The sequence below is a fragment of the Primulina eburnea genome, chromosome 2 (genome assembly GCF_022965805.1).
Source record: "Primulina eburnea isolate SZY01 chromosome 2, ASM2296580v1, whole genome shotgun sequence".
Taxonomy (NCBI): domain Eukaryota; kingdom Viridiplantae; phylum Streptophyta; class Magnoliopsida; order Lamiales; family Gesneriaceae; genus Primulina; species Primulina eburnea.
The window spans coordinates 43,702,018-43,719,606 of record NC_133102.1 but is presented as its reverse complement, the minus strand read 5'-3'; the positions used below and the strand labels follow the sequence as shown (position 1 = coordinate 43,719,606).

The 17,589-nt window shown below is 36.4% G+C and overlaps 2 protein-coding genes across 10 annotated transcripts; one reads left to right on the top strand and one right to left on the bottom strand.

Annotated features, from left to right (window-relative positions):
• Positions 1-4,485: 4,485 nt before the first annotated feature.
• Positions 4,486-11,442, top strand: LOC140823442 (SKP1-like protein 21). 8 transcript variants are annotated; one of them, XM_073184795.1, is made up of 11 exons: positions 4,486-4,608; positions 4,774-4,817; positions 7,459-7,542; positions 7,804-8,025; positions 8,160-8,351; positions 8,464-8,577; positions 8,729-8,807; positions 9,635-9,774; positions 9,962-10,143; positions 10,628-10,761; positions 11,004-11,442. In XM_073184795.1, exons 3-11 carry the CDS (start codon positions 7,507-7,509, stop codon positions 11,024-11,026), a joined length of 1,122 nt encoding a protein of 373 aa, XP_073040896.1. In that variant the 5' UTR covers positions 4,486-4,608; positions 4,774-4,817; positions 7,459-7,506; the 3' UTR covers positions 11,027-11,442. The 8 variants fall into 8 exon arrangements, with proteins under 8 accessions (XP_073040896.1, XP_073040891.1, XP_073040898.1 ...); XM_073184790.1 differs by having other exon boundaries at positions 7,801-8,025; XM_073184797.1 differs by having other exon boundaries at positions 4,496-4,612.
• A 449-nt stretch (positions 11,443-11,891) lies between these two features.
• Positions 11,892-17,067, bottom strand: LOC140823435 (signal peptide peptidase-like 4). 2 transcript variants are annotated; one of them, XM_073184783.1, is made up of 14 exons: positions 16,887-17,067; positions 16,083-16,241; positions 15,895-16,006; positions 15,446-15,565; positions 15,190-15,341; positions 14,900-15,082; positions 14,399-14,433; positions 14,134-14,296; positions 13,955-14,008; positions 13,562-13,654; positions 13,332-13,474; positions 12,897-12,967; positions 12,354-12,437; positions 11,892-12,195 (listed from the first exon to the last, which is right to left on the bottom strand). In XM_073184783.1, the coding sequence occupies exons 1-14, from the start codon at positions 17,019-17,021 to the stop codon at positions 12,086-12,088; spliced, it is 1,614 nt and encodes a 537-aa protein (XP_073040884.1). In that variant the 5' UTR covers positions 17,022-17,067; the 3' UTR covers positions 11,892-12,085. The 2 variants fall into 2 exon arrangements, with proteins under 2 accessions (XP_073040884.1, XP_073040885.1); XM_073184784.1 differs by lacking the exons at positions 16,083-16,241; positions 16,887-17,067 and having other exon boundaries at positions 15,446-15,650.
• Positions 17,068-17,589: the final 522 nt, after the last annotated feature.

The following is a 17,589-nucleotide window of genomic DNA, read 5'->3' as shown; positions in this document are numbered from 1 at the left end:
TGAAAAGGCTGTTGATAATAAACATACATGAAATTAATATATTGTATGAATCAGCAGTTACTGTTGTGCTCTGGTGTTGTCCACACGAACACACAACAAGCAGCGGAAGTTGATTATGTAACACACAAGTGAACATTCACTACGATAATTGAGAAACCAAATCTCGTGGAAGATTTTAAAAAATTATTTCGAACATAAGCAAAATTATGCATAAGAAATTATTAAGTGTTTTTTATATATATACCAACAAGATTGGTGATCATCAAAATTGTCTGAACCAAATGAAAAACTGTCCAAACCAATTGTTTGGTAAATGTAAAACTGCCTAAACCAAATGAAATTATGTACAAAAAATGATTAATTGTTTTTTATTGGATATACCAACAATAATGGTGATTATCAAAATTTGGTGCCTAATTCAAACCTTACAAATAAAGTAAAGATAAAGTATGTCATGACAAATATGATGATCACAAACTAAGGCAGAAGTTTGTTGTAAAGATACGACGACGAATTTGTCACTTAAACTCGTCCTAAAAGAATTAGAGACGAAATTTAAGTTTGTTACAACAAGAATAACAACGAATTTCAACAGGAAAAAGTTGTCGTAACAAATGAAGAAACGAAACAACAAACAAATGTTGTACAAAATGTTCTTATGAACAATGATTATAATATTATTACGAGCCGAAAAAGATGTCCCATGATTTCACATAAAAGATATTGGTCTAACGGATATTATATTAGGAACTAAGATCATCAAGATATGTAAATGAACTGCACTCACACAATCTCATCTTATTGAGATGCTGCTGAGAAGATTTCATTCTTATCATCTTATACCTATCAAAACTCCAGTAGATGAAAATCTACACATTGATAAGAATAAGAGAGAATTCATACCATAATTGAAATATTCACGTATAATTAGAAGTTTGATGTATATCACAAATGACAAAAACTTGTGTGAGACGATCTCACGGGTCGTATCTGTGAGACTGATCTCTTATTTAGGTCATCCATGAAAAAGTATTACTTTTTATGGTAAGAGTATTACTTTTTAATGTGAATATGGGTAGGGTTGACCTGTCTCACAGATTAAGATCCGTGAGACGGTCTCACATAAGACCACTCATCACAAATTGTACACATCTGGATAATGCTCGCAAGGTCAAAGTTTTGAATAAATCCACCTAAGTGTCTGAATGATTAATTAATATATTGGAAGATATCTCGTATAAGTTAAAGTTAGTGTCATCCATGAAGATATCTCGTATAAGTTAAAGTTAGTGTCATCCATGATAATACATTGCAATGGTCACTTGACTACTGTAAATGCACAAAGCTATAAGTACAATGGTATGTCAAGCCACACTCGTCTTAGACATAATACATTAAGCATTTGATCTCTAGTAAAGTCATCTTAGTCGACAATGTTAACTTAAAAGATAATTTTATGACCCATTGACAAAGGTTCGAATATAGATAAAATATACTAAATCTCATTAAGATGAATAAGGCTGAAAATTTACAGATAAAACGTTCATAGCGGTAGCTCAACCTTGTTGATTGGAGATGTAGTGACCCGTTCCAGAATCACCTACTAATCAGATCTTAAGCATGCAAAATTAACATTTAAAACTGAATCAGGTAAACAGCGGAAAAACAGTAATACAACCCAATCGAATCTGTAAGTACAAAATACTTAAACAACCAGATCGAACTAAATTCCAAGAACAAATACCAACAACTACAAGTCAACCTCTGCCAGCTCCCTGTCCACTCCTTCCTGGACCGTCCAACCTGAGACCTGCCCCATCGAATAGGGTGTCCAAAACAGAGATAAACCGAGGACGTGAGCATAAAACGCTCAGCACCGAAAGCATGAGTATACAAGACTATGACATGCATGTATGCAAAATGTACTGGATACCAGGATCTGGGTATAACGAAATACTGCTCAGGTAAATGACGTCAAGGTATGTAGCACTCTGCGCCGTCGCACCAGGAGGTGGCTCCCATACCAAAATAAACCTGTGGATATACCCGTGACCTGACCACCGTCGGCCAACAGGGTCCAACCATCCACAACAAACGAGGGCTGAGCACCCTCTCAACAGGCTGTCTCAAAGATAATCAGGCCCAACATGATTATGCAAATGCCGCATAATAAACCATGCATCATATGACAGATAATAATGCAACATATAAACATGCAACACATAGTAAAGTATACTCAATCCTGCTATCTCGGATAGCACTTTCGTACCTCAAACCAGTAGATCCTAGCAATCAGCCCTAGAATCAAGCCTGCGTCCGTAGTCAGCCCACTGATGCCGCTAGCTCCCAACTAGAGCACAGCTCCGCTACAAAACCAGTAGCTCCCCGCTAGTGCCTGAACCTCGGGAAAAGACTAGAAACCCATCAGAAACGACTAAAACGCTCTGGAACACTCGGAATTGGCGAGTAAAAAGTGAAGCCTCGCGCCTCTATTTATAGACAACGATCGGTAGATCCGATCCACTTCGGAAGATCCGATCCGGTACACTTCGGACCTTCCGAACCCTGCATGTCTTCCACGTGTCCAGCCACCTGTCTCGGACGATCCGAACCCTGATCGGACGATCCGAACCCTGCATGTCTTCCACGTGTCCAGCCACCTGTCTCGGACGATCCGAACCCGGTTCGGTCCTTCCGATCCCACCGAAATATAATTAATCCAATAATTAACTCAAATTAGGCATCGGGATACTACAGGAGATCTCAAGATCTTGATTTGATTGGGCAACTTTGTTATGAAAGTTGTTGTTATCGCAATTGCGACGAACTATGTAACGAAGTTCATTTTCCATTCCTAAGATTTAAACGTGTTGCCTACTATATGTAGGTTAAATTAAAATTTTCATGAGTCCATACTTGAAAAATTCGAGTATGGTATGATAGTCGTTATAGAGGTCACATATGTAAGTGTGAAGACGAACCATTTCAATGAAACAATTAGCAATCCAAAACCGTGTCGATGACAAAAATGAAACAACCATGAGAACTATAAATATGTGAGAATGATTATTGTGTGCGTATCATTGTATTGCTTGACACAAACGACCGAGTAATTCAAGAAATCACGTTCATCAATCAGCTTGTAACTCCAATGATATTATACTACGGAATGTTCAAATACACGAGTTATCTCTCTTGATGTAATGATCTTTCGATTGAACTTTCTAAGAGTCTTCGATACATACATGCATTAATTTCAAATCCAAAATTGACTGGAAAATTGGAATCTATATTTTAAATAGATATTTTTGGAATATTAATTTGCTAAAAATCGATTTGTGGTGAATGAGAAATTAATTATTTAGTGTTGGCAACAAAGCCCATTAAGGTTTGACCGAGAAATGCCCCACATTAAAAGTTTATGATTTTCACATCTTCCTTGTATATCATTTTATGTGTTATGTTATGGTTAGTTCCAGTCAAGCCATACCAAACCAAGTCAACCAAAGTCGAGTGAGGTGCAAGACACGAACTAAGCCTTGTTCCCCCATACGAATGCAAAAGGCACATTGATGGCTCACTTTGCATGTATCGTCCTCGCGAGGAGCAATGAAGATATTTTAATTATACCGAAAATGAGTTCGATGATGTGGCACATGGTTCAAGTCATTGTACATGTGGCATGTGATTGGAATGAAATGGTGTTATGATTGATGATCATGATCATTGCTTCGCGATAGGGTACATGCAATAGCTATGCTCCATCGTAAGGGTGTGATCTAGATAACTAGATCTGATATAATGTCTCTGATCGAGGGGTGTCTTGAATAAATTTGATAATTCATTATGGGTGCGATCTAGATCATTGACCTGGAGATGGACGCACCCGATTCAATATCTTGAAATGCTACGATCCAATGGACGTGACCTACCAGATGAGATGGACGTGACGAATTAGAATCGAATCTCATCACTTCGACACAATTATTTGCAGAAAGGTCCCTCCAACTATTGAAACATTATATATACTCTATATCATAATAGAATAATGTTATACAATGACAAACTAAAAAATATTGATATTTTCGTCAAGTTTATATTGTATTTATTTTTTTCATTTTTCATACGAAAAAGTTTTAAAAATATTTACAGAATCACCCGATTTTGTAATTTGAAGTGCTCATATTACAAAACGAAAATCGTTGTATTTTGAGAAACGTTCGTCATATACCATCAACATCGTGTGAGACAAAAATCGTCTTAAAGACATTGAATAAGACTATAACCTCGATTTTACATACCGTTGTAATATCAGAGATGGTTGCAAAGTGACTGTCACAACCTTAAAAGTCGATGTCATTTGCACCTCATAAAGTACCAACACAGTCGACACTTAAAATGTTGTTATCCGAACTCGAGAGCACAAAACACTAAATTTGAAAATTTTGAAAAACGAACAAAAACTATAGCCTGCGTAAAACCTATTGGCTATTGGAATCACATTTTGTTAGTCTGAAGTCGCGTGAAGCAAATGCGACCTCTAAAGGCGTAGGCCGCGACCATGCTCCCCTCCCTCACATCTCCAAGAGGAAGGAAGAATCAGAGTCGGTAGGTAGATAGATAAAATCTTGAAATCCTCATCTAACCCATTTACACAGATAAACTGAACAATGTATATTTCACCATGAAACCTAGAAAGATTACTGTTTTAGTCGATTTTAATCTGCCACCTTTCAATCCTTATTTGCGTTTTTCTGTAATTTTTTTTTGCAGAACAGCCGTTATTCCACACGTCCAGCGTAATTTTCTTTCATCAGGTACATGGGTGTACTGTATTTCTGTTTTTTTTATACATTTCAAATTATTGGTTGGATTTTCTGCTTGTTTGGGTGAGATATTTGTCTGGATTTAACTGATAGTAGACTCATTTTGACCTTTATTACTATAAATGAGGGGTCTTGGTTTGGGTAGATTGATTCATCCTCCTTTTCAAGCTTATTTTGTTGGGTTTGTCGATGAATTCGAAGTTTTTTTGAGGGAGGTGGGATGTCGAGTAATTACTGGGGATGGGGGCTTTTCGTAATGTCGTAGTTGGTAATGATGGCTTGAATCTGATTCAGAGTAAGATTTGTTGGCTTCCTCTTTTTCTTTCTTTGTTCGCCTCATCTTTTGTTTTATTTATTAGGGTTTGATTGTTTGAAATCTATGTTTCGTTGATGTTTTGAAAATAGTGGGATCATAGTTGTCCAGGGCGCAAGGCGCACCGAGGCACACAAGGTCTCTGGAGCCTGATGCGCAAGGCGACGCGTGCGCCTTACTGAAGCAAGGCGCTAATTATTAATTTTTTTAAAAAATATATTTATCTTATAATAATATATTAAAATATGAAATAATTAAGTCACAATGTCACACAAAACAACAAATAATTAATAAGTTCATAACAATAAGTAACATAATTAAAATTCTTCAATCATCCTCAGAAGTTACGTTTGGGGTTGGTTTGGGCTTTTACATTTAAGTTACTATTAAAAAAAATTGAGAAGTTGCATTTTCAGAATGCAACTTCTCTGTTACTGAATTTGTTTTTTTAAAAAAAGCAACTCAGGCGCGCCTTAGCCTTTCCAAGGCGAGCCCAGGTGTGCGCCTGGGCGAGCCTTTGTGAACCGTTGCGCCTGGGACGGCCCCAGGCGCAACGCCCACGCCTGGTGGTGCCTTTCGCCTCAAGGCGAGAGGCGCTCGCCTTTGACAACTATGAGTGAGATTGACATAGTTGGTCTCAAGATTTGTTATATGGCTCATGTCAGCAAAAGGGAAAACAATATAATACTGCTATAGGGGTTTGCATTTTCGTTTGCATCATTTAGAGGGTTCTTCCATGGGCTTTCGAGGGATTCTTTAGCTTTATAGACTGGTTGACTTTATGTGATTAGTTGGAATTTGGGATTTAATTCTTTAATTTCTAGTTTCTTATTAGTGAAGCAATATTGTTATTGATTCAAGCCTGCTTGGATGTGTTAAGTATGTGTTAAGTATGGAAGACTGGTATTGTTGTTGAGGTTGGCCATAGGCCCGTAACACATAACTGAGGTGAGACTAAAAAGACGGCCGCCTCAGACCGGGGATCTCAAAAAAATTGTATAGTTGGTAATGATATTTCATTCAGTTAGCGTCAATGAAAATCCAAAAGAATTATTTATCCCGCTAAGCTCAACAATTTTAAAGATAAAAAGATTTTGTTGTTCATTGTCTCTTTCAATTTCATCGTCTAGCTATACAAAGAAAATTCATCGTTCATTGTCTCCTTTAATTTGATTTTGATCTCACAGTAAACTGTGATTGAGGTGATTGAATTTAATAATTATATTTTACTTTTAATTTTTAAATTTTTTTATTAAGAATTCCCAAAGGAATCTTCTTGTTTGCAAATTTCAACGTTGTCTATGTTGAGTTCTAGATTCTGCTCCCAACAAATAATTATTTTTCACGTATTTCGACTTTTCGTTTGTATTTGATTGGGAAATTAATAGCTGCTTTAAAAATGTATAACTTTGTTGTTCAAGGCATGATGCACTAATTGGTTACTTCTGCTATCAATAATCTAATTTCATCAATTAAATGGATGCTAAAATAATACAAATGAAACATATATATTTATGTAGAAACTAATATCCAAATGCATTCCAAATTTTCAAGTCATATAATTTATAGTTATAATATGTAGAATTTATTTTTTAAAATATAATTAGAAATCATTGACACCAAAGCATTTGAAAAACTCTTATTAATGAAAAAATGATTACATGTGATTTGAGGATCCCCACTCTTTAAATTCGACTCAAGCTCCCGAAATCTCAGGTACAACACTTGACCGGATGAAATCTACTATTTTCAGAGTTTACCTGGATCTTGGGCTGTAAGATATTTTGGGTACAGTAGTGTGTAATCAGTTTTGTACCTGGTAATTTATGGTGATCTCAATAACGTGGAAGACCTAGGCATTGGTTGCTAGAAGTGTATGGGGATTGGGTTTTGCATCTGAACATGGAATTTTTGTGTATGTGTGCCTTCACGCTCATGTCACTCTGGAAATTTGTTTCATCCCATCGTTTATTAAGAATTTTTTTATTCACAATGAGTACTTTTACTAAATTCGTTTAATAGTTGGGAACTCCTTTATCTTCTAATAGCTTTTTATGAGAATCTGGTATCTTTATCAAGGAGTTGGATATTTTCGACTGTATAAAACTATTAGATTAATTTTGTATTGATGAATGACAAGTTTCGCTACTCAATAATGTGATAATTTTTTTATCCTTTTATTTTGGCTCTTCTATCATTAGTTTATTTGTAAAGGATATCATGAGATTATGTTTTTAGATGAATGCCAATGCCAGCCAATCTTTCCTCTAGTAATGGTGGATAAATGGCTGTTGTTTAATGCCCTTCATTTTGACGCAGGAATATACCCGTGAGTATTTTTGTGGGCTTTAAATTGTTTTCATTTCAATGACAGAGGCTGATAGTGAAATAGTCAAACCCGAGGCATGTTTTACATGTCTTTTTTCGCTCATCTGATGTTTCTTTGTTCTCACATTTCGAATACATTTATTTGATTTACCTTTTCTTTTGTGTTTATGCATGGTAATATAAAATGTCTTTACCTTCATTGCATTTCTCATTCATTGGAGGAAATGATTAGTCAAGTTACTTTATTGCGAAACCTTAGTTACATTATGGTTATGCTGTCTCCTGTTAATTTCTAATTTTTGCTTATTTTGATTACTTATTGGTGCACCCTAGCAGATGCTGAAGGCTTGTGTGTGGCTTCGAACTTCTGATGATTCGATACAGCAAGTGGAGCAAGAGGTTGCCATGCTTTGTCCATTCATTTGTCATGAAATCCACTCAGGCATGGGATCTTCTAAGAATTATCCCATTTCTCTTCCTTCACGGGTTAATCCTGGCATGCTGAGCTTAATACTTGACTATTGCCACTTTCATCAAGTACCAGGCCACTCTAATAAGGTTACCACATGTTTGAGTACCTTACACTCTTGCTAATTTTTATATTTTACTTGATTTACGGAGGAAAGTCTTTTAGGTGTTCGTATCATCAGGCGCAGGGAAATAAGTTCGTGATTTCTTCTTCTTTGATGCAGGAGAGGAAGTCCTTTGACGAGAAGTTTGTTCGAATGGATACTAAAAGGCTGTGCGAGTTGACATCTGCAGCTGACAGCCTGCAATTAAAACCTCTGGTTGACCTCACCAGCCGAGCACTTGCACGGGTGATTGAAGGGAAGAGTCCTGAACAGATACGCGAGATATTTCATCTTCCCGACGATCTCACTGAGGTGTCTTTTCATTTCAAGCAGTTACAATCTTAATTTCCGGTTGCTTCCTTGGGGAGAATATATGTGTTGTGTACATGTTCGCAGTCTTATATAAACTTGTTGCATTGGTTAGGAAGAGAAGTTGGAGCCTATAAAAAACACCATGGATGATCCAAGGATTCGGCTATTGAATAGATTGTATGCTAGAAAGAGAAAAGAATTAAAAGAAAGGGAGGAGAGACTAAAGGTGATAACGACCTTACATTGTGGATTATTGTTGCTAACTTATTGCTTTTTTAAAATTTGCGTGCTTTTGAATGGAGATATCCAAATAGAATAAGCTTCTTTGAAGTATTCGAGCTGCGACTTAGTAAATGGGTTTGAATGTTTTTCTGTAGAATGTCGAGGTAGAAGAGGAGCATGCAGATGAGCGTTCAGTTGATGATCTATTGTCATTCATTAATGGAGACAGTGAAGGTAGTTATCATCGGCTTTATTTCTTTCTGCATCAATTGATGCCTTTAAGTTTCACAATTCCTGAATAAGTTGGGTTGATGTCTGTTGTCCTAGATATGAACAAAAAAGCTATATGTGGCTCCCTGTATTATTGATTAAGATTTTGAAGTCGGATATAATTAATCACTGTTTCCAGAGTAATTGTATTTTGGTTTGTAGGATGTGTATAGTTTGGTAACTTTTGTATGTAAATATATGTATTAAAAATGATTCACAATTAACACAAGCAGTTTGCCTGTGTTCCAGAGTGCCATAGCTAGCGCTGACCGCTGTAATAAAAAAATCTAGGTTGTTGTTTGTATTGCAACTCTACCCATGTTCCATCAATGTTCTATAAGCTACCCAGTTCTTTTTGTTAGTATTTAGAAATGGGTTGTATTACCCGATAGATTTATCATTCCTTAATTATCCAGTTTGAAGAGAACTCTAAGGGCAAATTGACCACGTACCCGTTCAACCAATTTGCCTATCATTGAAGTTCATTTTTCATGATTTTTAATCTTCAGTTTCTTCTGTGTTATTTTGTGTTTTACTTTGTGGTGCTAATTTAGTGGATTTGTTACTCCTTGTGTCTATATTTGTTGTGTTTACAAATTTTTATGAATTATCTTTGTATTGGTCTGTGTTCCCTGCATCTTGTTGATTTTATTTTGCTTTTGTATGCCTTAGCTGTGAGAAGTAACTGTTGTTTACATTTCAGACCATGCATCATTTTCTTTTCATACTTCCCTCTTTTTTGTCCCTACGCTATCATTTTGAAGGGACTCTTATACATACAAGCTTTGCAGATTGTAAGGGTTCTAGAAATTCCAAACATAAAAAGAAGAATCGTAGGAGAAAAGAACTTCAAAAATCTGCTTCTGTAAACTGCACCAGGACTTCAAGCAGCACTTCTTTTACTAGCAATGCTGCGGATGTGAATGACACGGTTTGCATCGATTTTACTTTCTTGAATTAGCTGCATCATGGGTTCTTTATTTAGTTATGATTCATGAGAGTTAGTAATAGAAGTAATTACTTTTTTTTTTGCTTTCTCCAGTATGCACTTGCACCACACAGCAAGCATGCTGATGAATTCACTTTCATTTTTAGATTGACAGTTTCTTATATTGCAGGATTCACATGAGCTTAATTCTGCATGCAGAAATCCGATGACTCATAGTGATTCGCTGCCTACCCGTTTTAATGCAACAAAACTGCGGGACATTGAAGAAGATAGATCTTCACCTGACATTGAGTTTGATGATTGTGATATAGATGATGACATTGACCCTGCATTAAAGGAAAAAATTGATAGGTGAGATATATAACTTTTTTAGCACGTTTCAAATGTTATGAAAGAAGTGTTGGTTTTCAAATCTTAAATATTTTAAAAACAAATAGTTACATCAGAGTCCTGCTGAACACTGCTATCTATAGTTTTTTTTCTTCCCATGCAATACTCGTGTTGATTGTTTAGCATATCTCTGTGATGGAGTTTGGAAGTAAATCATAGTTGGTATATTGGTTGCCATATCTTGAGTATAGCTATGAAAGAAAAAGGAGACTTTGGTAGAAGGTTAAATTCTTTTCTTCCTAGAGTCGCTCTTGGGGATCTTTTGCTTCCTATGCAACACTTACGCAAGTTTTTTTCTTCCTATGCAATTCTTACCTTCCCGGTAAAAAAAAGTCATGCACTGACCAAACTTATAGTTGTTGCCATTTAGAAGAAAGTTGTTTTACTACTTATTCTACACTTCATTTTTGTTATGTATATAAGAATTATGACCTTCATTGATCAGGGAGGTCGAAGACTTTGCTAGAAGGTTAAATTCGGATTGGCCAGAAAGAATGCAACAAATTTTATCTCTGGGTCAAGAGAGAATACCGTTACCATTGGCAATTAATGGAAATGGTTCCTTGAGAAGATTCACCAGTAAGTCTGATAATGTTTTTTTTTCTTCTGAATCTGCCCTTTGTGTTCTACCTTGATTTCCCAATATGAACTATATTTATCTGGTGTGCGGCAAAATACTGTGTGTGTGTATATATATGCATATACATAAATATACAATAATTCCCTGTTCAAGCATCTGCTACGAAGCTGTGTGCACCCGTGGAGAGTGCTATAACTGAAACTCAATCTGTACTAAACCCACCATAACTACCCCTTTCCAGGCCTAGATCGGTTCCCGCGATGATCATCCAGGTACACCTTCTAACTTCGAAGCAAAATCTGGCCAAAATATATTTTGGTCACTTTTTTGTACAAGTTGTGTCTGTTATGGTGCCCGGGCACTTCAAGATAAAGGAGGATCAATGGTTCTCCAACTCGAATCCCATATCCGAAGAAGTCATGCATGATCTGCATACCCACAGGACTCCTCAGATCTGGAGCACGTTACAAAAAAGATTGAAGTTCAGAGAAGTTTCCTCATTCCGAGAGATTAAAATTTTGATGTTTTGAATTGAGTTCGTCCATCTTCACAGAAAATAAGTATGTTTTCCGTTTGTGCCAATGAGTGTTATATTGTATATACAAACAAAAGATCGTGTAACTTTAACGTCAAGAAGCTTTTTCAGGTTTCAATGAGCGATAAACTTCTTCGACCTTTCAGTAAGAGTCATTATAAATCGTTAAAGTTAAATTTTGTGAAATGTTAATTCTCAGCTTGGTTTTCCAAATGCATCATATTACTTAACCTCAAAGACAAGGGAATCATACCTGTACTTCACCTTTCCCTTCAGTATATGTGGTGATCATTGAGTTAATCAGTGTACAACGTGTGTGCCAAAATAATTTAAGCTACAGTTTTAGAAAAAGAAAACGAGAAAAAAATGTGAATCAATCAAACCCCACAGTCTCATTCGGTCCCCATACTTGGGAAAATAACCAAGCTCACATCTTTTAATAAAGAGGCCAAAATTTTTTATGCAGTATCGAATCGAGTTGGACCAATTTCTCGTCCCTCAGTATATGTCTCCGTTTACAAGTCTCGAATTCAAGATGTCGTTCAAAAGAAATTAATTTCCTTTACCACTAGAACCAACAAATACTAATCACTGTCTAACTTCCTCTGATCCAATTGATGTTTCATCTACTGTTTCATACATATGTACATATACATATACACGTTAACATGTTTCACTATTCATCTACATATATATGAAACAGGAGATGAAACACATGTAACAAAATATAAACACGGGGTACTGTGTTGATCATTATATCAACCGCATTGAATTTAAATTTGAAATAATCATCGGTCATCTGGTTGAAGTTGAACGTGTGGACATATTCTTTCCGGATCCCCTCGGTTCCAAAGATGATTCAAATCGCCTCTCTTCTTGGCCAATGCTATGAATGTGCCTGAAACCATCACAAAAAATGGATGTGAATCTACACCATTACAAAGGTATATTTGAAGTTATAGCTGATGATTTGATAAAAATCTATCAGAAGAGGTGTCATGTACTCTACTCGTTTTCCTTGTAATGAGGTTTGCCATCATTTTCATTGTTACCTACCTAGTGTGAAAGGGACGATGTAAAGCAAAGCCGGTTGTCCATGTCCATCCATCAAGTTTAAAGCCACATAAGTGATGAGAAGCCCTACGATCATAAGATTGAAATGTCGAAAGTAAAGCTCTGAGAAATGAGTGCCACAAGCAATTATGTTCCAACAAAATTTAGTGTGAATCAAATGAAACACATCCGCAACGCAAGAGTATTTCCTCAGCAATATGTATAATGTTCAAGTTCTCCAGAGTAAAGAGTCAAACATTTTTTTCAGGATAGATTCAATCGATCCCCCTAAGTTTGTTGTGTTTCAATTTCGAACCATAAAAGAGAAAGGACACGAGGGTGTCATACAGGTTAGGCCATTCTACCTGTGTTCACATCCGAAATTCCTCATCATTCAATTTTGATATATCTTTGAATCAAGTAGAAAACAAAGAGTGGATTAGGACATGTGCTGCTTATGCCAGAAAAGTACGTATTGGATTGCAAATCCTTGTCATTAGTGGAATTCTTGTTTCAAATAAACTATAAATATAATTATAACCATACCTAAACCATAAGCAATCATCGCCCACAGAAAGTATCCATCTTTTAGACTTTTCCTGGACAGCCAATCATATCTGCAAGGATGCATAGGAAAAATTAACAGATTTGGTGATATGTGAATATTTAAGGCCCACGAGGGGTTACAAAAATTAATCGAAATATTTCAGCACGTGTAATCTTGGTAGTTAAGAAGCACTATGAGGAATTCACAGATGTGAATATCGAACTTTAATACAACCACGATTTGCTTAAATAAAGTTATTATCATGAATTGAGTAATATGTATGTAACTGAGGTCTGAGACTTTGTTTCTTAAAAGAGTACGATGGAGACAGGAATTCATCTTGGAGCTCAGCTATTGGAACTAAGGGTCGTAGAACAAGAAGCACTAATAATCTAACAATCATGTGGAGGACTTGACAGCCATTGAGCTCAAACCTCAAGGCAAATGCTATTACTAGTCCTGGTAAGATAATATCTCCGAATCCAATGATACTGTATCCGCCCCAAGGATCAAACATTCGAGGGATTTTTAGTAACATTGGGATACCATCTTCTCCACTTCCATCACCACGAGCTACCTATGAGACCCAGCAACAAACTTTAGTTTTATCCCATAAAAAATCATGTATGCTTTATAAGTTTCAACAAACGAAATTCGTGCTCACCACTATCATGATGCTCTTATGGAACAACCATTGGGAAACGAAGACCCAAAAAATATCATACAAAAATGCACAGCTCAGTAGAACCGTACCCACCTGGATATGACATGGAAACGTTCGACAACACATTATGTTTATCCGCAGTGTGAACTACTTCATTGATCTATGGTTGCACTTGGATAGAAAGATTTGATTTGGGGGGATTTGAAGAATGTGTTTGAAATGTACTCGTCAAATCCATAACAATTACCAGTACTTCTACGTAAATTAACAAATTGGTGGATTTGAAATTCACTCATGATAAATTTATTTAAGCAATCAAATAGATTTGAAATTCACCGCTTCAAATCCCTCGATACAAGCGCACCCTAAAAGAATTCGAATCTTGGTTATTACCTTAAGATTTGGAACTCGTATTATTTGGAGAACAGTAATAATCAAGGTAATGCCCTGTTTCAGAGGAAAACAAGTCAGGAACATAACTGAAACACGTGCTTCTTATATTTCCATAGGAAAATGCAATGAAAATGGAAGGTAAACTAAAAGGAAAAGAAGAAAAGAAACTGCACTCGTACAAGTATATCTTGACCAATCCAAGCGAAGGAGATCCGTCGGAAAACTGCCCATAGAACAGCAAATGCTATGCATGAAGGAGAAACAGCGAGTGTAAGATAAGATATGGCTCCCAGAAAAGGTACTTTTATATATGATTCGGCAGCACGTTCAAACCATCTGAAACTATATTGAATCGTTGTAAGTCCAGTGTTCCAAAAGCCAAAGCATCAAATCAAATCCCATGAAGTGCAATAAGCATAAGTTGAGGAAAAACACAGTACATACCATGATAACAGAGTCACCAGACAAGTTTGCAAACCCTGAAAGCACAACAAGACAAAGAAACCAGTATTCAGTAAAACAGCAAATATTTTTGCATGCAAATGAATGCACCCTTCATTTATCTGACACTAGTGAATATATTCAATACATAAAACAACATGAGTTTATTTATAAAAAACACGATAAATTACCTTCGAAACAAACCAGTAATCATGATCAAAACTCATACATAGCATCTTAAGGCTTCCTCACTATATCATACGGCATTAAAAGTTTTGGTGAAAACATCCTATATTGAATTGCCAAACCCATTCTATTAATTTGTAAATCCTTTAAAGAACTCGGATGGTCTGATTATGTCCTACATTCTACAGAACATTTTTTCCCAAGTTTCGTTGAAAATATGCTCATACCTTTAAATCACGATCCTCTATTAATGCAAATACCTATCTACTGACACATGAACCCTGAAAAGAACCAGTATGTTGTGAAAGATTATAATACCTCCATGCCACCAATGCAAAATACAACCACCAGAATCTCAATGAACACATAGGACATCAGCTTGTAGAGCATGATTAAGAACGAGGAAGCAATCACAACGAACAAAATTGCTGATGCAATGTTGATGTCCATGACACCACTGGAACTATGTGCCTCATTGCTGAGGTATTCATCAGAACCATCCTGCCAGATCAGTATAAAATGTTAGTTGCATGAGAATGTTTACACAATCAGCCACGTCTATATTTTACCACGAAGAAGAGTACTAACTTCAAATGAAAATGCGCTACCTTCAAGAGCTTCTCCTGCTCGATAGCTGCTTGTTTTGCAGTCCACGCAGACCAATAAGACGCACATAATATTGTACCAACAGCCATTAGCCAGAGGAACACCTCAGCAACATCAACCACTGGTCGTTTTGGAGAGTACATCTGAATGGAAACTAAGACAAATGCAATCTTTGAAGTGCAATGCTATGAAAATACCTCACAGGCACAAACCCTAAAACGATAATAATTTAAACTGCTAAACGGAAAACCTAATTACCATTTGAGTTATCCCTCATACTCTGTATCAAGGTTGCACCAGCATCCGATGTGAGTATGACAACTGGAATTTGAATATTTACATTGGTTTCGTTTGCCTTACAAACCATCTTGAAGAGCTCTGAAGAATTTAGCAGTCAGATCATAATGGAGCATATTAATTTTGATGTAGGGGCGTATCAGCTGGAGCATACATAGTTGTTTTACTGGGACATCAGGTTCAAAGATGAGAAGAGTAATCATGACTTCTAAAAAGTTTCCCACAAGAAACTGTAGTAATCTAATCACAAGAAAACAAACCAACTACATTCATACATAGTCAAATATAATTCACACAATTGTATCGAGCCTATGGAAGTTTAATATCAAATATGCTGTAGTTACAGAGAGGCTGCTACTAGACTCCGATTTAGAAAACCACAACCAATGAGGCTGATAAAGAAAATAAACCTGTCCGATTGTTTATTATAAGTAAAGCTGAAGCTCCGGCAGCTTCTGCATTGTCTGCTTTGGTAACAAAGCTGCAATTTCCCCGATGCGCCAATATTACATCACCTGTAATCTACACAATAGCAAAGGGCTGAAATATGAGGAAAATGCATATTATGACTCAAAACTTCCAATTTAAAAGGATAAACCTTGTTCTTAGGTCCACGACAACAATCAGGAGGATCTGCAAGAGTGATTCGAGTAAGGTTTGCCCGCTTCTCTTTCGATTCCAAGGTGGGGCCAAATCGGGCTCCTACACCCACAAACCCTGCCACTTCTTTACCATTAATCCACAATGGTACTTTAACCTATTCAGGTTACAAATATAAATGGAAGTTAGAAGAGATTGATATTTTAACTCAGTTACGTTGTTTGTAAATAATCAACCAATGGATGGAGCAAAAGCTATGAAATATGGAGATGTCTCCAGTCAAAACTTCAGCATCATAACAAGAGAATGCTCCGTTATATATAACAGTGTGAAGAAACAACAATTAAACATGTGGTATGATAGAAACTTAGAATGCTGCTGCACCTATGACCCACTGTACAGCAAAATTTACGTCCCTTTGAAAATTGCATCCTCGTTTTGTTACATAAGGTGTAAAAGACACGAAATAGAACCACATCGATGTACCGATGTGAAATCTATCGAATTGAGCAGACAACTATTACATGGGACCTGATTAATAAGCAAACAGTACAAGACAAAAGCAAAAAGCAACGAAAAGATGGCATAATATTCCAAGTATTAACTTCCCCAACTACAGAGAGACAAAAAGATATGACCCAAAACGATAAAGGATAACTATTCAAAAGATACAAATGTGAGATTATAAATGGGTGAACAAAAGAAATCTCAAGTGTACACCCCCGTTCTACCGGTGCCAAGACCAGGACAAAAAATATGTATCTTTAACATCAAGAATAAGAAAAAAACAAAGGATTTTTACCAGAACAAAGTCGTTATCACAACCAGGCCTCGCCGGAGCGACATCATCTTGATGAATAATGTCGCCTGCAAACACTACACAACCACTCAACAACGCTAAAATTGCACAGTAGAAAGCTCTGTTCTTCATCTCCATCAGCTCAATAATACAAAAGTTCAAAAGTCAGAAGAAGAAAATAAAATTTTCCATACTCGAAAAAGAATGGATCAAAGGGTCAGCTGGCATTTATTCAAAATTTTAATTCCTGCCGAATTCTACTTGTTGAAATATTTTTTTGTCTGGAGATGTGAAACTGGAGACAATTAAGAAGAATTAGAGATATACACGGAAGATTCAAATATATAAATGGGAAATGTCAAATGTGTAAAGGGCTGTTTGCCTTTCGTGGTTGATTTTATTACCTGCGGGATTTTCCCACGCTGTACGGCAAAGAAAGGCTTGTCTCCATCGTTGAAATGGTACTCGAACTTTCCCACTCAGGGATTCCTCGGCCGTTCACAACGGCGGCGCGTGTACGCACGAGATATCAGCCCTTACATTAAGTGCGCCGCACGTTTCGTTGCTTGATGTGATACATCGAATCCTTTACCATAATTTTCTTATTATTAATTTTCTTATCCTCGTAAGAGTTGGCAACCCGTATCAACCATGTAGGTAAACCACATCGGATAAATTTTATATGAGAGGCTCGTCTAATAAGTTA